Genomic DNA, 25,094 nt, shown 5'->3' on the forward strand with positions numbered 1-25,094 from the left:
CAGTCTCTGCCCGCCCTCGGCCCCCCTCCCCCCTTGACACAACAGGGCTTCTGGGGCTCTAGGAGACATGCAAGCTGCCCCAGGCCCATTGGCTTGGCATCAGGGGAAGGGCAGAATCCACAGGAGGAGAGCCTGAGAACACCTGTCAAACCGAGAGAACAAATCTAATACTCAGAAATGACACAAATCAGAATCACAGCTTATAGCCTCTGTGTTTTTCACTTGACTTTTGAATTGAAAAAAAAAAAAAATCTCAGCATTCCACAAAACAAAACAACCTAGAAGTAGCTGAGAAAAATAACTTAATATTGGGTATTTTCTCCCAGGGAAACTTCTACGATCAGGGTAGGCATTTTAAACTTTTCTATTTTGGTGGGGTCTTTTTCCCTGTGGCAGGGGGTGGGGACAGTGAAAGAATGGGTGTGATTTGCGTGTTTACATTAAGGAATTTGGTTCATCTCACAGGGTCTGGTAGGAGTTCTCCCTCCTCAACTCTCCTCCTGAAGTAATCTGGCTTCAGGGCCGGAACAGCCACTCTCCTTAGGAATTAAAGTGCATTTGTTCAGTGAGAGAGGGGCAAGGGGAGGTGTGGTTTACACTTAAGAGATAATGATTAAAAGAGGGTGGGGTGAGGGAAAATCCTATTCCTATATATAGGTATTTATAATTAAGGTCCTAATAAAAACAGTTATTTTCTAACGAAATAAGATGCACAGACCCAGCCCAGCGCCCTCAGGGGTGGAAGAGAGCTAGCCTGGCTCACTGACTTTTCTGAGGCATCTTTATTAATGGAGTAATAGCTACAGATGAAAGACACAAACCTCAAACGTTTGTTTTCTCAAAGGGAAAAAACAGACTGGTAGGTTCTTATAGTTTAAAACCCTACCTCATTCCCTTTCAGGGATAACAACATTTTAGTAATTGATTGTCGGTTTTCATATGAATCTTGGATTAGCAAGTTGTGAAAAAATGTTACATAGGTTTGCTGCTTACAAATATGGCCGCCTTTAAAAACTCGGGAAGATGGGGCATGTTGAACCTTGCTATCAGTATTGGCTGAGGGGAAGTGAAAGTCTCCTATAATCTCTTTAGTAGCTACCACCAGAATCTTATTTTCTGACTATTTTCCTTTACATGCTTTACTATTTCTTGGGGGACAAACCCCAGAGTTTTCCAAAGAGAAGTAAATGCTACATTATTAGCTGTACGAAGAAGTGATGGGCTCAAGATGAGAAGAGGAAAATGGTCCTGGGTTCTGGCCTCTGAGTCCAGTGTGATCTGCTTTTCACAGTGACCAGTGGGAAGGCACAGTGCCAGGGACAGGTAGATGGGAGACGGCTGTCACCCACCATATAAGCACCATAGAGAACAAGTGGACAGATTTCTTTCAGACCATGTCCATCTGAAGGAAACCAATTATCAGCTACCTTGACTTTCTAGCTTTGAACTTTCAGCTTCTCTTCTCCTTGCAGGGGCGGAGCATGAGTGGGCCCCATTCTGAATTATGAGAAGCTGGGGCGGGGGGAGCGGGGTAATCTAAGTGTTCTTCCAAATGTAGTTCTCCCTTTACTCATTTATGCTGACGTGCCCAAAATGGAGAGTTCTGGTTTTAAGATTTCTTAAGGAGAGGCCATCGGTTCCTGACTGAATTGGCAGATCTACTGAAGTTCTGCCATTAGATCACAAAGTCACGCAATGGGCTAAAACTGTGAACTGAGATGGGAGCAGATACAAAGTTAACGGACTGAGACAGAACACATTCCTATAGTTTGGGAATGTTTTTCTTTTGTTGAGAGTAGGGGGATGGGGCCTGGTGGTGAAACTGTAGTCAGACTAGCATTTGTGTAGCTGTTTCAGAAAGGACTCCTTAGAAGTTTAAGAGGAACCAGCAAGCCAATCTAGTAGAGCGGAGAACTTGACCGAACTTCATAGTCTATAGAGAATTCCTGATAGGAAATTTGTTTCATTCCTTGCTTAAAATATAGAACAAGTGTATATATATGTGTATGTGTGTGTGTGTGTATAAACATATTTACCATTACTTCCCCATCCTTTGATCCTCCCCCCTCCCCTCCCCCCCAGAAATCTTAAAAATCCAGTGCGGTATGATTTGCATAAAGTTCAACAATGGTTCACAGTAAGTACTCCACAATGCTCTTCATTATGAAACCCTAACATGCTACTCTCTGGATGCGTGCAAGTCCCAAAGGCTACTGTTTGTCTGTTCCACCCCATATCAGGAAGCCTTCAGAAAGTTTCTAAGGCATAGGAGGCATTTTCTCTGAAAGACACTGCAACATTTACATGCTTCACAAATAGCCGGGCTTCAGTGTTATTTCAATGAAATTTCATAGCTTGATGCTAATTCAGTCCTTTGCACTTAGCCAGTCTTTCCTTCTAACCAATTTGTCTTCTTGAACATACCACCTATTTGAGATTTAAAATATCAATTATTGGAAGCAATATAGGAATGAAAAATTTTATGGTGTCCAGAATTGTCTCAGAAGAGAGACTGCTATATCTGTGTGCTCTTAAACACAAATTTCAATCACAAATGAGAAATCACTTGGTAGCTAGTCAGTTTGAACGGGATGATGGGGTGGGGGGGTAGGGTGTCTCATTTTTAAGGTAATCAAACAGTTCTCCCCTTCCCAAGTGTGAGGCTGCCATGGGCAGGCATGTTTACTGCCTGGGGTGGGAAGAAAGAAAGGTATGGAACCTCATTTGGGAATTACTGGGTTAAGTCTTTGACATCCTGGAATAAAGAAGCTAAAATGACTCATTTCACATTTCACCTAAAAGTCAGAAATATTTAAGCCTTAACTAGTGCATTTCATTCACAAACCCCCCAAAAAACAAGGAAAAGTGAAAGTCACTTTACACTGAAATTCCACTTAGAAGACGGGCTAAGAGACAAATTATCAAATGTATCACCATCACCCCAGGGAGGATCCTTCTCTTTTTCCATTAACTCTAACAATGCTACCTGTCTAGTTTACAACTAGAAATCATCAGAGGCAGGCTGGGCTTGGCCCCTTTAATAAAGTTCAAGTGCTCTATTTTAGCTATCAGAGTTGAGAAATCTCCACTCAAATCACATATGCAAAGAAAAGAGGATTCTAGAGACCAGACTTTGAAATCTGTTTTGCTTACTTTGTTTTTGGTAAGGAGATGAAACTGGATGGATGGCAACATCTCTCTCCAGAATTATTCTGAGGACAAATGGTAAAATGAATGAGCCATTTTACCACCTGAAAGCTGGCCCACTTTACACTCAAGAGCCATGCCTGGGATATCAATAAAGGTATCTGAGGACAAAAAAGAACCAGATTGAGGTCATCCTGCCGAAGACCACTCAAGATCACCTGGACAGTGAGTCTCGACCTTGGCTGCCCATTAGAATCATCCGGGGAGCCTTTAAAGCCCAAGCTGCACAGTAGACTAATTAAACTCAGTAAGTTTTTAGATGCCCCAGGTGAGTCCAATGTGCAGCCAAGATGGAGAACTACTGACCTCGGTCAACTGGCTCCGTAATAAAAAGCATTGAGGCCGGTGATCACTCAAGCCAGAGGGAAGAACGGTCAGACTCCATGCTTCCCCTCAGATTTAAAATGCACCCCAAAGAAATTACCTAGGCATTTCTCACCTTTTTGTTTTGCTTTTAAATATATCACTTTGGCTGTAACAGGTCACACTGTTAACAGTAAAGTATGTGTTATAGCACAAGAGCTAGGGACAGGCCTAGGACAGACTTGGCACAAACAAAAGATAAGCCAGAGGGAAGAATTTTCCTAAGCAGGAGTTAGTTCCTGAGTCTAGGATATGAGCATGGCTTACAGGCTGACGATTATTCTGCAGCTAGAGGAACAGGAGCCGGGCAGCTCCTCCTGCCCACAGGTCCTGTCCCTGTGCCTTAATAAAAACACACGTGCCGCGCACACACACACAAAAGCAAAAAAAAAATAACAGCTGTGGTGAGTAGCTTCGTGTGATTTTACTGCCTCCTCTCCCTGCGGGACTCCCACTGAACTCAGGCAGAGGTTACTCGGTCACTTGTCACCTAGGAGGAATGCTCATCTCATTATTTGCAATTTCACATGGTATCGTCTCATCTCATCGCTTGCTCTAGCCACGCACCAGCAAAGCAAACACTTATCAGCAGGTACCTAAACACAGAGGCCAACCTCCAAAAATGTGAAAACAGATCACTCTCTCATTCTCACTCGGTAACCTGACAATCCCTGTCCTTTGTCGACATCACAACCAGCTGGGATGGAGTGAAGAGGTGGCCAGCATTCCGGGACAGCTGTTAAAGGGCCGACAATCCCTCCTGAGCTGTAACACGTGTTTGAAACGTAGGCCACCTGCCGTGGCTCAGTGCGCTCGCGCCCCGAACAGTTAGATGAGCCTTACGACCGGATTTAAAGAGTAGGCGGTGTGCCTAGTGGCAATTTACTACTGAAACTCAATTCCCTGACACCCAAACGTTCGAGTGAGGCCATCGTGACTGGTATCACAGTACAAGCATTAAAAACAGGAGTATCTCTTTGGAGCGACTAAAAGCAAAACAAGTCATCCCAAAGCCCATCTCATACAAACCTCTCTGTCAAGATATTGGCAGAAGGCTCACTATTGGACAAATACGGTTAATCATCTAGTTCCCCAGGAAAGGACTGCAATGGCAATGAAAAGAAAACACACAAAAAACTTCGGGATCCAAACAAAATGTTTACATCATTGAAAGGAGTTTAGTGAATCTTTAAAAAAAACCCAGAAAGATTCCACATGCACCGGCTGCTCTTGCCAAACAGAAGCCAGGGATAAAAGCACTAACCCAGAGTACTCGGACGCTGTTCGGTTTGGAGAACAAAGTGGAACATGAACATCTGCCCATGACAGGGAGGGCGGTGCAACTGCCAACCCTAGAGTTTGTGTCTGGCTTTCCTTTGCTTGCTACAAAAAGCACACTCTTTCTTCAGCCCAGTGCTCAGAGGTAGAGGAGCTGAAGTGAGTACAGGAGAGAGCAAGGTGGGCGGCGGCTGAGGAATCCAGCCTCCTGCCCAGACGGCTACAGGACGATATTGGAATATGCTCAGTCTTTAATGGGAGGTAGACTACATTCTACACTGACTTCTCTGCCTTCATCAGACACCTTTCTCCCTCACACACACAGAAAATCACACACACATAGCTGGCAGCTCACAATAAAATTACAACGTGCACGCCCACCCCAACAGCTACTTGCGATCGAAATTGGATATTCAACCCCAGCTCTTCTCAGTAGATGCAAGCCAACTCTGTTCATTCGACGTCCCTCGTTTGCCAGGCTTTTTAGACACACATTTCATTTTAACACCTACATTTCTTTTTTGTCTCTAAACAACAGCTACACTAAGTGGGTGCAATGTGTTATAACATCTTTATAAATAGAAAGTGCAAGAAATAATTTTCTTAGCCAAAATACAAAGCAACAAAGAGCTCTCATAGCCTACTATGCCAAGAATGTGATTTTTAGAATCAATGACACAGCTAACAAATGCTTCTAATGCTACCAAGGTCATAGTGGATGAGTAAATATATTTATAAACATACATTTATGAAAAAAGATATTACGAAAATAGCCAAACTTCCCACAAAAGTTATTTGCGTGAACTATCTTTAGTATACCACTCTGTGTTCGATGCACATGCATATACAATTGCATTATATTAGTGTTATTTTTATTGGGCCGGTTTTCCAAAAAGAAAACAGGTTCAGTTTTTAAAACTTCAAGTTACGTGATTTAAAATCATTTTTGTAAAAATATCAGAAATACCATATAAATTCTAAATCTCTCTGCTATCGGATGATAGCTATGCTAGACAAAGGTTTCAGTCACACTCTTCGTGACCCCTGCTTGCGCATCTTGGCTTCCAGAGGAAACACATTCTAAGTTTTGTTCCCTGTGTCGTATTTCTGGGGTTCTGCAGTAGTTCTTGGAGAACCACTACAGTTAGGATTCTATTCCCTTGTAGGAAACTCAGTAGATCATCTTCAAGTGCGTCACAAACGTCTGCTTTAAAGATGTAGCCAAGAGCAGAAATCTGAACCCTAAGGAATTTCTACTCCCACGGGCTGTTGTGACTGGCTCGAAATGGCTTGACCTGCAATGCAGACAACAAAGAATATGCTGGCAGTCTCCAGGTTCCCCTTCTTCTGGCTTTGTCCTCTTCTACAAATCCAGACCACAGTGCTACATTTTTGTGCCACCACTGGAACACTTCATACTTAAGAGTGACAGAGAATCTGGAGAAGGGTCCGAAGAGCTATAAAATACAGAGTGAGAAACTTCTCCGTAGCTCATCATGAGATTTTTCATTCTCTGGGAATATATTTTTAAAGGCTTCTCTGTCACACAAAGCAGACTTTGATGTACATCAGAGTGGAAATGTAGATCAAAAAAGAAAACAGTGAAGGCTCATTTATTTTTATTCACAGAAATCTGCCCCAGTCCTTACATGATAAAATCTAATCTTGAAGCCTAAATGCCTCGAATGTTTCGTTCCTGGTTCTCCAACTACAAATGCCAACATTTTTTTTTCTTCCAAGCATTTTGTAGAGCCCTAAATTAGGTCTTCAGCCCTGAGTACCCTTTCCTGTATTTGCAATTCCTGAGGCCGGACCTAGGATCAGAGATGTTATATGAAATTTCCAGATAACCAGCACGAAGCCCTCACAGCTAATTCTCCAGGAGCCCACTGCACATGGAATGGATGGATAATCCCAAATCTTTCTTCTCTTAGAAAGCTTGGTTTGGGGATGATCATTTTGAGAGCAGGATTTATTCTCTGCCCATATTTCTTCTGTCCCGGCAATAGTCTAATGAGTGTAAGCCAGCAAGAGTTTAAAAAAAAGCACCCTAAATCTGACAAAAATCCTAACGGTTCAATGACCTGCTATTTTAGGTGCGAGGTTGATGGCAACTGTTAAAGGATCAACAACATATGAAATCAGGCAATGGATTTTCCCATACGAAAGGTAACAAAAATAGAAGAAAACTTATTTATCTTCTAGCACAAAACTGTGCCTGAGGTGGTGTGGTGGCAGCAGAGAGGCCTAGTGCAGGCAGGCAAAACTTCCAACGATCTCAAAGATGTGACCCATGTAGCCACTCAATAGAAACTCCCATCGAAAGAGATTTAGTAGCCATATGAATTGTGCATAACAAAGGGGTTTCTGCCTATTTGTAAACGTAAATGCAGTGGACATCTCTAACAAATAAGCTTCTCTAACAGTAAGCTCTTAACTCTCTCTGGGGTCCTTCTGGCTCAGTATGTACAGTTACCGCAGCTTCACAGGAAAAAAAAACAACTGACAAATGCTCACAACTTGGAACCTGGAACAAAGGAAAAACAACATGGAAATTTTGCTATAAGAGAAATGAAACTCGGTGAGTGGGTAGCTAATGAAACCTGTTGTTAGGTCTTTGTCTTATTCTCCCTCTAGCTCCTTCACTGACCCGTGGTAGACTAAGTGGTTTCTACACACAGACAACTAACCCGAATGAATGAACGCAGAAAAGTCCAGACAAATCAAAAACCCAGGGCTACCGATGGCAGAGTAAAGGGGCCCCAAATCCTTGACAGACACACATGCCACATCAGGTGGTAGGTCCTCTTCCCTTGAATCCGGGCTGACCAGTGACTTCACTGACCAGCAGTGTACGGTGGTGACCCTGTGGGTAGCTCTGGGCCTGGCCTAGGGAGGAGTGGCAGCTTCTGCCCAGTCTCTTAGCGGCCGGAGCTGCCATTTAATAATGTGACGACCCTAATGGAGAGACCACATGGAAAGTTCCTGAGACTCCAGAGATGGAGAGGAGGCCTGTTGAGCCCCATCTTATAGCCCTCTCTGTTGAAGTGTCGGGCATGGGAGTGAGATCATGTGGGAAACTCCACACCAGTCCAACCACCAGGTGACTGGAGTCATCGCCACAGGGAAAAAGAGAATTGCCTAGATGAGCCTTTCCTGAACTTCTGCCTCACAACATCACAAGATCTATAAAATTGTTGTTTTAAGTCACTACAGTTTAGGGTTGTTTGTTACACAAAGCTAGGTAATAGAAATGCTACCTTTCAATTTCTGCCTTGGCAGTAACTTGAACTGATTCACCATCAGACCTATCAAAAGGGCGATCCTTTCAAGTGGGCACTAGCTCCAGAAAATATTCACCATCAGCATCTGTCCAGGGACCAACTGCATTATCTTTTGAAGAAGTCTTCCAATCATGCTTTCTTGAAAATTCACTACAAGTAGTACTGTTACTGGCTATTGTTTATTCCAGTTCACCTCAACTCTTTGTAAGGATTCAGAGTCAATGTGATGTAGTGGAGAGAGTCTGGGCTTTGGAATCAAGACTGGTAAATATGGGTTCGTCGGTTTCTTCATTTAGGAAATGTGGTATAACTACACCTCTTTTTTTAAAAATATTTTTATTTTATTTCTAGGAGAGACAGAGAGACAGCGTGAGCAGGGGAGGGTCAGAGAGAGAGGGAGATACAGAATCTGAAATTGGCTCCACGCTCTGAGCTGGCAGTCAGCACAGAGCCCGACATGGGGCTCGAACCCACGAACTGCGAGATCATGACCTAAGCGAAAGTCGGACGCTTAACCGACTAAGCCACCCAGGTGCCCCGGTATAACTACACCTCTTAAAGGCAACACAGTCTATTAGAGTGTTAACTCCAGTGTTAGACTGCCTGGGCCAACCTCTCTGTGCCTCAATTTCTTCCCCTCTCAAGTGAGGATAGTAAGCGTCTGCCCTAATGGGACCGCCATAAGGATTAGGGGAGTTAACAATATGAAGGACATGGACCTGTGCCTGGCACATAGTAAACATTCAAAAATCTCAGCTATTTTTAGTTCTGTTACCATCTCAGAGGATTATTCTGAGGACTAACTGCAATTATACCACCAAAGCACTTAGTACAGTTAATTCTGTCCCCTTCTTTTTGATCTCTGTGGTGAAAAGTGCAGGCTTTTAAAAGCATACATCCAGACTCCAACCAAATGGATTTAGGACCCTTAAGTATAGGAAGCCACATCTAAACTACGTCTAAAATCAATTTTGTTATATGAATTCCAAGCACACTGGTACCAAAAAATACTTAATTTTTACTTTGTGGAACAGACTGTCCTATATGCTACTTCTCACTTAAGGTACATGATTTCACAGAACAGGAAACATTTTCCCATGAGATACTCTGTTTTTTGGCATTATGGGTTAATTCCGATTCTAAGATTCACAGTATATTAAGTTGTATTGTTGTCCATATAAGATGCTGCACATGTATCTGTCTTAACTGGTTGGGGAGTTCTAGCCTCCTCGGGAGGACTTACGGAGTAGACATGAAAGAAGCAAGCATTAGAAAGTTTTATTTTTTATGAACAGAATAATAAGCCTTTATAACTTAGCTTTGTTGTTTAAAGCTTCCACAGTTTGAGCTAGCAGGCTCTTCTTAACTGTAAAGATGGGAAGTATTATATAGATAACAGGGAAGATGTGACATAAGAAATTTAGTCATGTATATACTCTCTGTGAAGGTGTTATACGTTTCAAGTGATCACTGCCTTCTAAGTCACTGCTGCCCCTCACAGTTGAGGGAAAAGGTAGGCTGCCTGCCTATACAACAAAACTGGATAGTCCGTACAGATGCTTCCCAGGTTTTGATATCACAGTTGCTATCAATAATTATACCCTTTGGAATGTAACTAAGTCAGGTGTTTTAAAGTACTCATGATATCCAACTTTGGCTTGTTCTGAGCAAGAAAACCTACTTACTGCAAAGTAAAAAGACTGGCCCTGGGAAAAGCCCTACTTAAAAATAAGAAGATTGAAAACAGAGAAACAGACTCTAGAAAGCAAAGGAGGTAAAAAAGAAGACTGATAATTAGCAAAGAAATCATAATGCTAGGCAAACTCAATGGTTTGGCAACACATTTATACAGAGATGACAGCTACTTGCCTAGGCCTCACGGAGAGCTGCGTGCAAAGGACTCCTTGGGCTGTCTGAGCCAAGGTCTTTCACAAGTTCTGTTATGCCAGGATGATCAGAGTCCCAAGTTATTCAGAAAAGCAACACTCCAAAATCTCTAAGATGAGGGTAGATCTCACCGAAGCAAACATCTTAGACCCTCATAGGTAAGGATTATCTATTATTCATAGGGCATTTCCTATAAAACTTACGAATATCAAATGTGGAAAAACAACTTTAAGAAGGACTTGGAAAGAGGTGTCCTACAGGAGCTTAGGTCACTCATCTAAACTCTGTCATGTGTGGGTGGGGCTGCCAACGCAGTACAAGTCAAACTCACCGCATTACAGCAGCCCAGCCTAGAACATTTTGTTCAGATAAATAAATTTAACTCAGAAGTCTATGGATGGTGTCCATATGGGGAACAATTATATTCTCCTCCTGCAAGGAATTGTGTTTATAATCATCCTAACATTTTCCATTTTTGCACATCTGGCATAAATAAGCTTTCTGAACAGTAAGAATGAACATTCAGAAAGCAAATAAATAATGGGCCAATATATACTTAGAAAAATCATAGACAGTAACAAGCATCGAAAGATAGGGCTAAGAGGAATTTGAAATCTTCAGAGATTTCATTGTTTTAAAACATTCACTGGGGGGAAAAAATGGAAGAACATTGGACTTTTTACTACTCCACGTGGAACAGAGTGAGTTTACTTGAAACCAAAATGAAGATTTGTAGTACAGGGAAAGGGTAGGGGTTTCTAATCTAGAAGGACAGTATTTTGGGTAAGAATCAAACCACTTATTCATAACAGAAGTTAACTTTTAATATTAGTGGAAATAAATTCATTCTTGTCATCATTATGCAAACCAGTTCAAGTTAACTCAGAGGAATGGCAAAACTTACTTATAAAAACATTAACTTTTTTACAATATTTTATGTAAACATGGTACTCATTTAACCCTACATTATTATGCATGGGAATTACTCTTTTTAATTACTTTGTTACATCTGTAACTACCATCCTAAACATTGATCTACCTGCACCTTTAAGGCAAGGACAGATCATAAGGCTACTCTAAATGCTTTTAAAGCAACGGGAGTCGGGAGTCGTTAAGAAGGAACAGAAAGAGGGTTATGAGGAAAAGATCGGGAAAAAGATGGTAAGCTCTTTCAAGGAACTGATGCATATATGGCAATAAGAATTTAAAACCTCAACTGAACTATTATAAAGACAAAATGGCAGGAGTGACACATTTGGGAGATTCTTCCAAATCTAATTCTGTAGTTAGCAAACTTTTCTGTCAAGTGACAAGCAGTGAATTTTCAGGCTTTGCTGGCCCAGTAGTCTCTGTCACAAGCACTCAACTTTGCCATTACAGTAGAAAGTGGCCACAAACAATACCCGAAGAACAGGTATTCCATACCACTGTCTTCATATAAACAGATGGCCTCAGGATTTGGCCCTGGGGACTGCAGTTTGCTCAACTCTGATCTAATTCACAAATTCCCTAGGGATATGCTAAGGGGCATGCTCTTGAACTCAGGGATTTACCTGACTTAATAGCTTGCTCGTCCCTTTTCTAAATCTCAGCAACTACAATATTTTAATATTTTGCACTCTTTCCCAAATGGCATAAGAGCCCCGTTTTCAAAAATGAGTTCAATAAGGACTTCTCTATTATGCCTTAAACCAGTAAGTAGATAAAGAGAAGGGCATTTGAGAAAGAGGGGGATCAAACCCATGTCTGTTGTATCTGAAAAAAGAAAAATTTCCAGGATTCCAACTCCTTTCTGATTAAATGCCTTCCACTATGATTAAGAAGACTGTTGCCTTTGTTCAATTTAATTTCCTTTCCATTAACCACTGTTTTTATTTCTTTAAATTAGATCTTCTAGTCAAACAAAATATAATTTTTATCAGTTAAAAGAAACAAAAGTAGTATCAAGTAACAACTAAAATTTTTTTAAATGTTACTTCTTGACCAAAGACTATTCAGCTATTAAGGATGAGGTTCACTATTTCACTCTTCCACCAGACCACTTCCAACCAAGGCCAGATTTCAAGTATGAAGTTGGGAAGATAACAGTTTACTTCTACTGTCGTAACATCTTTGGAAACCCTGTTTCACTGATGGAGAGGGAACTGGAAACATCTAAAAATACCAAAAAACAAAATAACAAGAAAACTTTCCTTAACTGCTATCTCCCTTCTTTTCCAATCTTCTCATTTAGGAATGATTTTTATTTTTACTTATTCAAAATTCGATTTAACTGTAGTCTGGTACAATGATGGCTTGGGGGTAGTTGCCAAACTACATAAAATAAAACTCAACTCAGTTCAGAGGTAAATATGGTTCTGAGTAAAGAGAGAACAAGTCATTAGAAAGAGCCTTTCTGCCTAAGTACAGTGTTACTGTTTATGCCAATGCTATACTTATCCTGGTGTCCAAGTTCAGAGAGAATGAAAGGTACCTCTTAGAATGAAGGCAGATTAAGATACTGCTGTCTCTCTTCCTTTGCTGAGAATACTGGGTAGCTCCTTTGCTATTCAGTGCCACTCAGTGAATGGAAACATTCCCAGTGTTGGCTATTTCATGGCATTAAAGTACTTACTGATAATTTAGCTCTCATTGCTAACGCAGTTCCCTTCACAAGGTGACATGTGCAAGTTAAGATTTGGTAATGAGTTTTCAGCATTAGCTAAAGTCCGTCTAGTACATCCTTAAGAGGTATCCTCTGTGCACACACCGATACAGCTATTCATTCAGGTAGATAGAACACTAACTACTACTATGACCCTACAGTGATGTTAGCTAAGAACTAGGACAATGTCACAGTGAACCTGGATAAGAATCTTGGATAGTTATTTAGAATAATAATATCTTTTCTAGCTAAAATGGAAATTGCTTTCAGAAATGTTACTTTGTTTAAAAGCCAGCCTGGCTTGAATCTTCATGAATTCCATGGCTCTGGGCTAGGCCAATGAAGAGGTGAGAACCAGCCAACACGATTGTGCTGATGTGGTCCTAGAAGACGGGGTAGCAATCTATTCACAGTATCAATATAGGAAAACCTATTACAAGTGGATGAAAATGGAGGGAACCCACCAAACACTCATAGCATTTCCACATCTATTAGATAGTCTCTACTTCGTTTAAAATGCTCCTTGCTAATCCTGGATGGAGTACTGACAAAGTTTTTCTTTACAAAAATTACTGCAGTTCACCTTTACAATTTGGTAATAGTTTAAAAAGCATTTTCTCATGGAAAATCTAGAAACAAAGCATAAAGACCTTTCCAGCACACTACTTCTCAAAAGTTAGGAGAGAATTAACATTTTTTTGGTAGGCTTAAAAGCTCCATCTACAGCAGCATATTCTATACTTCTCACCTTCCTACCTATTTAGTAATGGCAAACTCTGTCCACGGACAACCTTGATTACCAGCTAAAATGTTTCCCTAGAGATGTCAGTCTCATTTCAAACCCCACTTTTATGCCCACAGAGCATAGCTGGTCCCTAAGGTGGCCCTATCATGCTGTTGCCCAACTAAAGAGGAGAATGCTCCAGTCTAAGTCTCCTAAAGACAAAGCTTCAACATATCATTTAAGGGAAGGCTCTCAACAAATGGTAGCATCACTGCATTCCTATTAAAAGACACACTGCTACGTTTTTCCAGAAGAGAAAATAACCAAACTCCAGAGCGATACGGTGCAGCTTTGTGTATGCACAATTCTCAGATTGCTTATGAGTTACTCTTTGCATTCTAACTTCCTATCATCAGAGAAATAAATGCCATTCCCTTCTACCCACCTTTCCACATACCGCAAAGCGTTCTCAGAAAGGGAGCACTCCGCTGCCGTTCTCACGGATGGCTCACCGGTGCAGGCATGACCATCCCCTCCGCAAATCTCTTTTACAATCATTGGTGCCTTGGCACCGGAACAATTTCTTAAACCACTGCATATTTTAATACTCTTAAAAATTTAATGATGAAGAGAAGCTATAGATTTTTCGCTTTCCTATTTGCATCTGCTTGCCTGCATCCCTTAATAATCCTCCTTCATTCTCTGAATGCAAGACAGGGCAACCAAAACTCTACATGTTTGCTAAATTTCTTCTGACTCTCAGTGCTGGATGAAGAATCTTGGAAATCCCCAAATTACCAAAAAGGTCCCTCGAAATTTAAAAAATCTTAGGAATGATTAAGTAACCAAACCTGATCAAAATTGATCCCTTGATCAATTTATTGCAACACGATTGTGCCTGATGTTTTCTGGTAAATGCCCTGTAGTGTATTATTAAAAAGCAAAGCTCTTGGAGTCACCAGCAATTTGCTGATGGTTGGTTTATGAATTCCTAGGTCTGCAGACGCAAGACATGGATTTAGTGAGGTTCTTCTATTGGCCTGAAAATATAAACTACTACACATGTAGGAGGAAATGGAACTGTGGCTGCAATACGAACCATAGTGCTGGATTTCTTCAACCACAATACTACGGAGAAAATGTGTTTAAAACTTCATATAAAAGTTATCAAATATGGAGACCTGCAGACTTAAAAATACAGTCCAGGCTCATTTCACTAGAAAGTGACATTTTCGATGTAAAATATTGCTGTTATGTGAAAGTAGGAGCCAGAGAGACTGGATGAAACTTTGGTAGTCAGCCTAACACATGAATTCATGTGGACTGGAGCCATTTCCTAACACCCAAAGATATTTAAGCACTATGGTTTACAAACACCAACCCGGAAGTTGCAGTGTTCTGCGCCACTGGACACTTGCACAAAAACATCCCTTCCTTCCCCGCCTCCCCTCGTCCCCAATATGATACCCAAGCCCCCAAATGTAGCAGAACCTACTGCAAACACTTGGTTGCTCATTTCCTTTCCAGTTGCCTAGAGAGCTTCGGGTGACGCTGCGCACGAGAACACCGCTCCGAGATGTCTGCTCACGGGAAACAATCAGGCAAAGTATCAGATGCCTAATCAGGTCTAACCTTTCAAAACAGTGACAACCACCAGGATTCTTTTTTCTTCTTGAAATGTGAAACTGCATGTTCCGGCAGGGAAGGGAGAGGAGAAATTCTTCTTCCTTGTCACTGTCGCGGCTACTTCCTTCTCCCTTATGGCTGGCTGGTTCAGATGACGAAGGCTCCTGCTGTGTTTTAGATCTGGGCAATTACAGCCACCAGGATGATATGGACCAAAGTACAGTGTTCAAACATGACTGGTAGATAAATGACCATTTAAATCACCGTTTTGTTAAAAAATTTTTTTTCTTATAAAGTTAACAAACCAAGGCTGTTGATCCCTGAATTAGAAAGTTGATTTACTTGATTATTTTCCAAAGTATGAGGTGGGAAGGAGGAGGGGAAGAGCCTCTCGTGCTTCTGCGTATGTTGCTGATCCTCTAGTTTGGCAACATCCTGGGAGCATCTTCCGATCTAGTGATGTGGCGTTTTGTGAATCTAAGTACCAGCCCACGGCCCTGATGCTGGCTGCTTACGGCCCAAAGGGGAAGAGGGTCTGCCCCCTCCCCCTCCATGTTTCAATCCGGCCCCGTGGTGGACACAGAGCCCTGGGCAGTTTCCCCAGGAACAACTGTCTCTTCTTGTGAAGGGGACTCTTCCTCAGCTTGTCCTCGGGATGTGACAGTTGTTTCAGGGGAGATGCTGTGAGGCCCCTCTAGGGGAATACAGCCAGGGTGGTTTTTGCGAAAGTGCTGATTCAAGATGGCCTGGAAGGGGAAGCTTTTGCCACAGACGTGACAGTGGAAGGGCTTGTTGCCTGTGTGCTTGCGGATATGGTACTCCAGCTGGTCCTTCCGGGTGTACTTCTTGCCACACATGCGGCAGACGAACGGCGTGATCCCCATGTGCAGGCGCATGTGTCGGTCCAGGCTCCCCTTCTGGTTGAAAGATTTGGCGCAGTAGATGCAGGTGAGACGGGGGTTGTACCGGAACCACCGCTCAGATACTTCTTGCTCTCGGAGATACTCCACGTAGCCACTTACTCCCATCATTGCGGACTCTTCTACCTGCGTCCGGTGAGGAGAGCAAGAAAGAACACGTATGTTTTAAGTACACCTATTAAAAGAAATCAGATCTATGTTTACCTCTTTTACCAGGCCATGTGTTTATTTTTAGGAGATCCAAACAGGAAATTGATTACTACAAAAAAGTAAAATGTTAATAATTGAAAGAACAATCTGAGGACACTCTATTTCATTACTTTAAAAGAGCAAGACAGGGGATGCCTGGGTACCTCAGTTGGTGAAGGGTCCTACTCTTGATTTCGGCTCAGGTCAGGATCTCACGGTTCATGGGACTGGGGCCCATGTCGGGCTCCCTGCTAATAGCGTAGAGCCTGCTGAGGATTCTCTCCCCTTCTTTCTCTACCCCTCCCCTGCTCTCTCTCAAAAACGAAATAAACAAACATTAAAAAAACATGTAGGAGGCAATTATAGATGTTTGGCAGAGGCTAAAGAACCAATGCAAAGAGGAGAAAATGCAAAAGGTGACTCTGGATTAACTGGGGAAAGACTCCTCTCACTAGCAATTGATTTTGTGTCCTTTTCTTGAATTCCTCAAAACGTGTTTTGTCTCCTCTCACATATGTAAACTGATAGTGCTTATCAGCATGTCCAACAGAACACAAGCAGCTCTCAGCAGGCTTGGGAAGCAGGATGCGAAGCCCAGCGGTGAAGACTAAGACTGAGGTTCTAGATGATCTCTGATTTGTTTGATATAACGTGTCCTTCTGCTCCATTTCCCTGGATAATGAAAACTGAACTCGCGTAAAGGACTAGGAATTTTCCTACCCAAAGTTCCTGGGTGACCATGGACAAAGCACAGAGTAACTTCTCTGAGCCTTAGTTTTCTCATCCACAAAATTAAAAGGTTAGTGCATGCCCTGGCAGTTCTACTGAATTCTCATGAAAATCAAACACAATAAAGCTACCTTGAAATATTTTGAGTGCATGTTATTACCTCATAGAGTAATTAAGGATATTGAAACGTGGGTTCAAATCTGCAGCCTACTTATTGTGTGACCGTGAGCAAGTCATCTACTCTGTGTGTCAGTTTCTTCATCTGTAAAATGAATATAATAACAGCATCTACCTGGTAGGTAGCAATGAGCATGAATGAGTTAATACACTGAAGCACTTACTATAGCCCTATAGCCAAGTAAACATTAACTATTATTAAACATTACAAACACAATATTATTTATAATCTTGAAGGAATAGATTCTCTAAAAAAACCCACCTAAGTTTTAAGGAAAGTAATGTCATACCAGTATTGTCCACGTGCAGAAAGTCAACGTAGTTTAGTTACCTGTGATACCTTTTTATCTTTTAAAATGCATTTAATTTTTAATCCTTAATGTTATCTTTTTTAGTTTTTCTTCCAGTGTGCGGCTTGAACTCACAACCCTGAGATCAAGACCGGAGCTGAGATCAAGAGTCAGACGCTTAACCGACTGAGCCACCCAGGAGCCTCTCCTTAAAGTTCTTTTTAAGTATTCCACATAACAAATACATTTCATATGAATGAATGATTTTTGTATTGTCTAAAATACCGTCTGGATTCTTGACATGGTCTTCAAATACGTTCACCATCTTAATCTTCAATTACTCATCAGACTCAAAAAACTGAAAGGGCTTTAAAGAGTCATCTCATTTGGTTCATTTATTTGAAGATCTCCAAAACTCGAAATTTCACAGGCAACCAAATAATACCCTATTTAGGAGATGCCTCTTCACTGAGCACCTACTAAGAAACCTTAGTAAAACAGCTCCTATTTCCTGGGTACCTAAAAGGGCGGTCAGATGTGAAGAAGATTAGAAAATGAGGACTCTGTCCTCGAGGAAATTTCAAAGAAGGAGACATACAATTCATGCAAATAGGAAAAGAATAATTTATGAGTCAGTACAGAGTTAGGAAAAATTATACTGTACCATCTGTAAATGCTATGGTGGTTTAAGGAGACATCAAAGAGCTAGTTAGTGCACAGGGAACTAGGAGCTGGGTCTTGGGTGAGCCCAGATAGCTGGGAAGAACGAGCATCCCAGACTGAAGTACAGAGACAGGAATAAGTTCGATGTGGTTCTGACACACAGAAGAAGTCTGATAAATGCTGATGAGTGGTGGAAAAAGCCAGGTTAGAAAGATTATAATTACTTGGAAAATGAGGCCAAGTGTTTTCACCTTCATGTGGCAGAAAAAGGAAAAAAAACACAAAATGTTTTTGAGTAAAGAAGTAACCATAGCAGTTTAATGATTCCTATCATCTAGAAGTTCTTCAAGTCCGTCGGAATTTGTTCTTACTGTAATGTAAGTCCATGTCTAGTTTTGGTTCTCTGTGGCAGGGAAAAATAACTGTGGTGGAGACTCACCATATGAGCTTACACACATATTAAGACGTATATTAACTCATCTCTTAATATCATCTCCAGACAATATTAATTATCTGCTATTGCTTTAGAGACTGTACCTTCTGCTTTGGTCAGGCAAAAACCCTTGCACAATTCCCACACTTATCGCTATCTCATCTACATAAGTTATCTCTACTTCATTAAATTTTTTTAAATGTTTATTTATTTAGAGAGAATGTGAGCGGGGGAGGAGTAGAGAGAGAGAGAGAGAGAGAGGGAGAGAGAGAATCCCAAGGAGGCTCTGCGCTGTCAGTGGGGTTCGAACCCATGAACCGTGAAGATCTTGAGTGGAAATTTAAAAATCAGATACTTAAGCTCCTGAGCCAGCCAGGCGCTCCTCTAACTACTTTAAGAAGTGCATTTCATCTCCTGAGTAATGCTTTCCTGAGTGGACACTCACCCTAGCAGCTGCCCGTTAGCACCTCTGTGACCACAGCACCGCTCCAGAAGCCTCTGCAGCATGACTTGTGCGTGCTTTGTTCTCATTAGTCTGTCTTACCCACCTGCAAAGTGCGTGATCTGTCTCACTGCAGCATGTTTTTGCATAATAGTGACTGCACCCCATCTGAGAGGTGATAGAAAAAGGGCCCTAATTATATGAGTAAAGTCACTTTTCCTCCAAGTTCCTAACATTTTCTCTAACGTCTTTTTTTAATTAAAAAAACATTTTTTATTTATTTTTGAGAGACAGAGAGAGACAGAACGAGTGAGAGCAAGTGGGGGACAGATGCAGAGAGAGAGGGGGACACAGAACCTGAAGCAGGCTCTAGGTTCTGAGCTGTCAGCACAGAGCCTGACAGGGTGCTTGAACTCACAGGCTGTGAGATCATGGCCTGAGCTGAAGTTGGAAGCTCAACTGACTCAGCCACCCAGGTGCCCCACATTTTCTCTAATATCATACTGAAACTAAAAAATTCTTGGGGCATCTAGGTAGCTCAGTGGGTTGAGCCTCTGACTCTTGATTTCGGCTCAGATCATCATCTCATGGTTTGTGAGACTGAGACTTATTTAGGCTCTGCACTTAAAGATGAGTAGCCTGCAGGGCACGTGGTGGCTCAGTCAGTTACGTTTCCGACTTCGGCTCAAGTCATGATCTCACATTTCATGGGTTCAAGCCCCACGCAGGCTCTGTGCTGAATGCTTGCTCAGAGCCTGGAGCCTGCTTCAGATTCTGTGTCTTCTTCTCTCTCTGCTCCTCCCCAGCTCATGCTCTGTCTCACTCTAACAAAAATAAGTAAATATAAAAAAAAAAAAAAGAACGAGTAGTCTGCTTGGGATTCTCTCTCTCCATCCCTCCCCCCTACCTCTCTCTCCAAATGAATGAACATTAAAAAGAAATAAAAAACTAAAAAATTCTCTTCTAAAACTTACCTCCCTTTTCCGGCACCCTCATGTGGTAAATATAGTTTCTAACAATGTCTTACTGCTGTTACTACACTATGTACACAATATACATCCAATGGCTTAAGTAAAAATTAAACAAGACACTCTCATATAATGCAGAAACTAAAAACATTAGCTATCCAATCTTAATCCACCAGTGTTTCTTTTTAAAAGGCAAAGGTATTTACAATTTTCCACTGGGTGAGTTCACAATCTTTAAAAATCAGTCTTCAGTGATAGACACTTGTAAGAATAAACAAACAAAAATATCAACCAACTACATCAACTACTTGCTAAAGAGTTGCAAAGAAGATGGAAAACATTATTCCTCTCCTTTCTAGAACCTTTTAGTCTCCCAGAAGATCTAGGAGGAAAAAAAATGAAACGGCACAAGGATACAAAAAAAGCAATCACACACAAGAGTGCATAAGCAATTTATTTGCAAATATGTAATACTGCATAAATTGGTAATTAGGTATGGTTAAACCCACAAAGTATAAAATCAAACTCTCTCCGTCTCAGGTCTTATATTACCTGCATGTAGTTTCCAGGGGTTATTTTATTACTCTCAGGAATACAGACTGGTTCCTGTAATCAGGAAAACAGTTCCACAATCTTATCTTTTTCTACTTCCCAAACTCTGCTGACGCCAAAAGCCTTCTTTCCTGCATGCCCACAAGTAAGAAGAAAGAAAAAAGGAATCCAATACAGTATTTATGTAAGAGGGTCACTGTTACCTTTCCTTTCTTATTCATTGTATAATGTTCACACACAGTGGCAATTTCTTCAACCCCAGAGCAATCCTCGCTACATACCTGGGAGCTGGGCTGCTTAGGCTCATCCATTCTCCCGGGAGACTCACTTCTGGCTCTGTGTCTCTCTGTCAAGGGAACAACACTGCCGGAGGGGCTAAATCTGTTGGAAGAGGAGCAGAAAGGGGACTAATAGAAAAACAGCGTCAAGGAACGTAAAAGATGGTGATGTCTACCCCTTCTTATCCCATGGCTGAGGAAGAGGGAACAAACAGAACAACAGATTTCTCAGAAATACTTTCATGGAGTAAATATCGGATCTGATTTGAAATCAGGTTAAAAGAGGTCTGCCCTAGTAAATTTAAGAAATACAAAATGGCACAGCAGATAGACCATATGGCCTGGTGACGCTAAGGCTAAATATAAGCTTCGGTCCTTAAGGACTGGGAGAGAATAAAAGCATAAATTAAAACTGGGTCGTCTATGATTTTGTTTCTTCTATGTAACTATTAGGTTTTGGGTTGCTCCGTCTCCCACGCCCCATGGTAACTTGTTAAGAGATTTCAGACTGCTGATACAGATCATGGAAGTTAAAAATCTTTGCATCCAAAGCTATTACTTCTGATACAGATTTTCTAACGCTGGACACCAGTGCTAACACAGGGGAACAGTAAGTACTGTACCCAAGGATGCTTTAACTGGTAAGGACATGGGAAGAAGAGACCACCTCCAGGGGACCGAGGATATACCCTCAGAGTTTCCGTGACACATATGCCTCTTTCAAGACCAGGTGTGAACCAAAGTAATAGCTTCTTATAGTTTTCATTGTTCATGTGGTCAATTTTAATTTATTTTGAAGAGTGAGAAAAAACCCAAGTATTACCAATCAAAATTGGCAGTATTTCTTTCTTTCAACGGAGGCTTTCTTTCCACTTACTTAGATTAAAATTATTGTTACGTCCACCCCCCAAAAAATGTTCTGACAACTGAAATATATTAGAAAAAGAAAAGTGAGGTATAGGACATAGGAGCACTGGTGAAGAAAAGAGACTCACAGGCTTGTGGTAGCAGCAGTCAGCGATGAAAGAAAACGGAAGGGATTATCGGATGACAAAGGCAAAACAAAATAAAAAACAAAAATAACAAAAAAGAAAAGAAAAGCTATCCAAAAAGCTTTTTTTTTTGGAATTACTTGATTACACTAATTTAAAAAGAACAGTCACTGCTGGTACCCTACTTCCTCTAATTTGGTAGGCGGGGGCAAAGAAAGGTGAACAGCGCTACAAAGGAAAGTCCAAGTCCCCAAGGCCACCTACCTGTGTGCACTGCTGCCAGGCTCCCAGCTGATGGTCAGCTCCCTGCCTGGAAATCCGAGGAGGCCCTGGCAATTACTGATCCTAGTGTGGCTGCAGCCGCTATTCTGATTCATGGAAGTGTCTAACTTTACCATAGTGCTCACAACACTGTGAATACGTCAGGACTAGGAGCTTCCTGCTTTAAAAAAATAAGAATGCAAGTCTTTTGGCACACCTCCGGTTTCCCCAACATCAACTTATTTTGGCCAAGAACGTCAAGTAAGGAAGATGCACACTCTGTGCATCACAGAGGGCCTGCACTGGTGACGGCTGCGCGACAGCCATTGAGACAAACAAAGAAAACAAACCTTACCTGTCAATTTCACTGCTTGTTGGCCGAGCCACCTTGGCTCCTGAAGGTCCCAGAGTGTAATTTTCCTGCCCCACAGAACCATGGCCTGTGGTGTCAATCACCATGGCTGTGACCTCCTCGGCGCTACTCCCGTCTTCTCCGGAAGGCTGATTCTCAGGCCCCAGCCACTCCTCCAGGTTCTCTGTTTTGATGTGTACTGCCCCAAGAACTCTAACTTCATCGTCACTCCGGGCCCCCCGGTCTGCCACCCCTGTCTCCACGTACCACTGTCCTGCTCGGTTGATTCGAAGAATGGGCTCCCGGCTCTCTACATCAGAACTCTGTTCAATGATCTGAGGGCTGGTGGACTCCTCAGGAGGACTGAGCTCCCTGATATCCAACACAGCACTAACCTGACCTCGCCGGTTTCCCTTTGCGGCATTATGTCGTGGGCTGAGGGAACGGTTTAGAGTCGGTGTCACCCGGTGAGACTCTGGAGGTCTTTCTGGATGCTTTGTCCTCGTTTGACTTAATTCTGCTTCAACCTCTGCCACGTTAATTTTGAAGTGGATGCCCTCCAGGATCTGTGTGCATTTGTCTATAATATGCTGCATCTGCAGAAAACTGGCCGCCGTCAGGTAGCTGATGATATCCGCCAGCTGCAGGCATATCCGCCCCGTATAACAGAAAGAAAGGAGCTGCTCAAAAACAGTAGGGTTCTTAATGACTGAAATGGAGACCGTACTCATCTCATTCAAGGACATGTGATCCCGGAAATAGGGCGAGCTGGCAGCCAGTACCACTTTGTGGGCCCGAAAAGCCTGTCCCTGCACGTTGACCACAATATCGCAGAGGCGGCCCTGCATGCGCAGCTGGTTTAGGTGGCTCAGGACAGAGTTGCTGAAGTCAGGGATCTCCAGTTGTATGTTCCCACCTTTCTCCATGGTCGTGCCCGAGGGTGTAGGCAGGCATTCAACCCTGCTGAAAGAGGAAACCATGATTGTCAATAATTAGAATTTTACTCCTCCCATGTTCTCCAGTTCAAAACTACTGCAAAATATCTTATGGTAGGCTTTCAACATCTCCAAGTAAAAAGAGGGAACTTCCCTTATGTTTGGATACGGAAACGAGATACCCTTTACAACCCAAATGTGATTGCTAGACTTCCACAAATTTGATCAAGATCATACTCCCCTTACTAATAAACAGAAGTTTAACAGAACACAAGGGGGAAAACCAGTTCTGACAGTTGTTTTTTTTTTTCTTTAATCATAAAGTATTTGCACACTGAATATAAAATCCTGTGATAACTTTTCTTTGGAGGAGGAATGATTTAAGTTCTTTGAATAAATTTAATTACACACTAATGGACTGATTAGGTATCCCTCTTGCTAATATTTTACCACATGCTATATGAGTTATGTTTACTATTTAAAGGTAACTGATATCCCACATGAATGTAAGCCATCATTTCGAAGCTTGAGAGTCAGAGCCCGCACAAAAAAGCTTTGGGTTTAGGACTCTGAAGCAAAGTCTAGGTTAGGAAACATGCCACGGCTGTGTCAGAATTCAGGGAAGATTCAAAGAATCTGAAGATGGGTCACGCTCAGAACTAAGAAAGGGTACGTAAACTACTTTCTAAATTCAAAGTTGGGTTTTTCAGGGTGGTGATGATGCTGATTCTGAAATTTAATCCCCCAAAGCTGGTAAAAAAAAAAAAATAAAGCATTTATCAATATGGCCAATATTTTTACATCAAAAGTTTTTCTTTAAACAGCTGAAAACATTACGCCTATAACTGCACCCAATAGTTTTCAATGGTTGAGAGTAGTTTGTATAAATCTCAACAGGAAGACGCTGACTTGAGCCCAACATGTTTTCATTTATCTGTAACTTTATAAGACATTGCATAATCTAAGATCTAAATTTTCAGGAACTTATCCTGACAAGCTCACAGTACTGCCCCGCACTTACAACACACTTATCAGTAAACAGGGAAGTGTATACACTGCTTTCAAGAACCAACTTTAGCCAATCTGACCTTTTTCCAAAGCGTTTTTGTTTGTTTTGAAACTTTTAATCCAATAAGAGCCTCTGTCGATGCCATCATGAATTCAGATGTGTTTATTTTGGAGCCTACACCAGCGCCTTTTTTGTTTGCTCTTTCCGGCAATTCCCCAGTGAGGAGGAAGCCCCTGGAGTAAGGTCTTTCTTTACCGTCGGCACTGGAAGGGTGAGAGCTGTAAGAGGGAGAATCGGGAACGCCATGGGGTTGGCCACTCCGGTATTCGAGTGGCTTTAGTCTGCGTTAGGAAGCGTGGGTAGCGGGAAACTGACACAAGGGCGAAATGTCACCGAGGAGCTGGGGAGGAGAGGGGAGCAGGGCTTGGAGCTGGGGAGCGAGCAATCAGGTGAGGGCAGAGCACCGGGAAGGGGGCGGCGCCCCGGGACCCCGGCCAGGCGGGGAGCGTAGGCGGGCGGGGAGCAGCCCAGAGGTGGGTGTGTGTATCTGGGTGTGTCCGGGCTGCGGTGGGGGAGGGGGCCGCCCATCCCGGGGTCCTGAGGGAGGGGCCCGGCGAGGGGGCGGGTCCGGCAGCTCAGCCCGGCCCGGGGCCAAGGGGGTGGAAGGTCTCCGGTGCCTGAGGGTGGGGTGAAGGGGAGTGGCTGAGCGCCCCAGGAGCAGGCTGCGGCGGAGCCCGGACAAGGCAGCCCAGGTGCAGGGCAGCGGGACCGGTGTGCGGGGCCCGAGCCCAGTCAAGGAACAGCACCTACCTCCGGGGGTGGAAATGGGCCGGAATGGGCCGGAACACCGTCCCGGAAGTGAAACCCCCCACCCCCTCCCCCGGAGCAGGC

The 25,094-nt window shown here is 42.5% G+C and overlaps 1 protein-coding gene and 1 long non-coding RNA gene across 4 annotated transcripts in view; one reads left to right on the forward strand and one right to left on the reverse strand.

The window, feature by feature from the left end:
• Nucleotides 1-2,845: 2,845 nt before the first annotated feature.
• On the reverse strand, nucleotides 2,846-24,358 carry ZBTB37 (zinc finger and BTB domain containing 37). Of its 3 annotated transcripts, none has more exons than XM_077763337.1 (5): nucleotides 24,283-24,358; nucleotides 22,263-23,219; nucleotides 20,658-20,757; nucleotides 14,883-16,059; nucleotides 2,846-7,806 (listed from the first exon to the last, which is right to left on the reverse strand). In XM_077763337.1, exons 2-4 carry the CDS (start codon nucleotides 23,183-23,185, stop codon nucleotides 15,571-15,573), a joined length of 1,512 nt encoding a protein of 503 aa, XP_077619463.1. In that variant the 5' UTR covers nucleotides 23,186-23,219; nucleotides 24,283-24,358; the 3' UTR covers nucleotides 2,846-7,806; nucleotides 14,883-15,570. The 3 variants fall into 3 exon arrangements, with proteins under 3 accessions (XP_077619463.1, XP_077619464.1, XP_077619465.1); XM_077763338.1 differs by having other exon boundaries at nucleotides 22,263-23,222; XM_077763339.1 differs by lacking the exons at nucleotides 2,846-7,806; nucleotides 14,883-16,059 and adding an exon at nucleotides 20,307-20,507.
• A 30-nt stretch (nucleotides 24,359-24,388) lies between these two features.
• The window catches only part of LOC144230932 (uncharacterized), a 4,403-nt gene continuing 3,697 nt past the window's right edge, over nucleotides 24,389-25,094 (forward strand). The window contains exon 1 of the long non-coding RNA XR_013334925.1: nucleotides 24,389-24,474. This is a non-coding gene — a long non-coding RNA (uncharacterized LOC144230932). The remainder of the gene's footprint in view (nucleotides 24,475-25,094) is intronic.

Source organism: Crocuta crocuta, unplaced genomic scaffold, assembly GCF_008692635.1.
Source record: "Crocuta crocuta isolate KB4526 unplaced genomic scaffold, BGI_CrCroc_1.0 scaffold3, whole genome shotgun sequence".
In the NCBI taxonomy this organism is placed as follows: domain Eukaryota; kingdom Metazoa; phylum Chordata; class Mammalia; order Carnivora; family Hyaenidae; genus Crocuta; species Crocuta crocuta.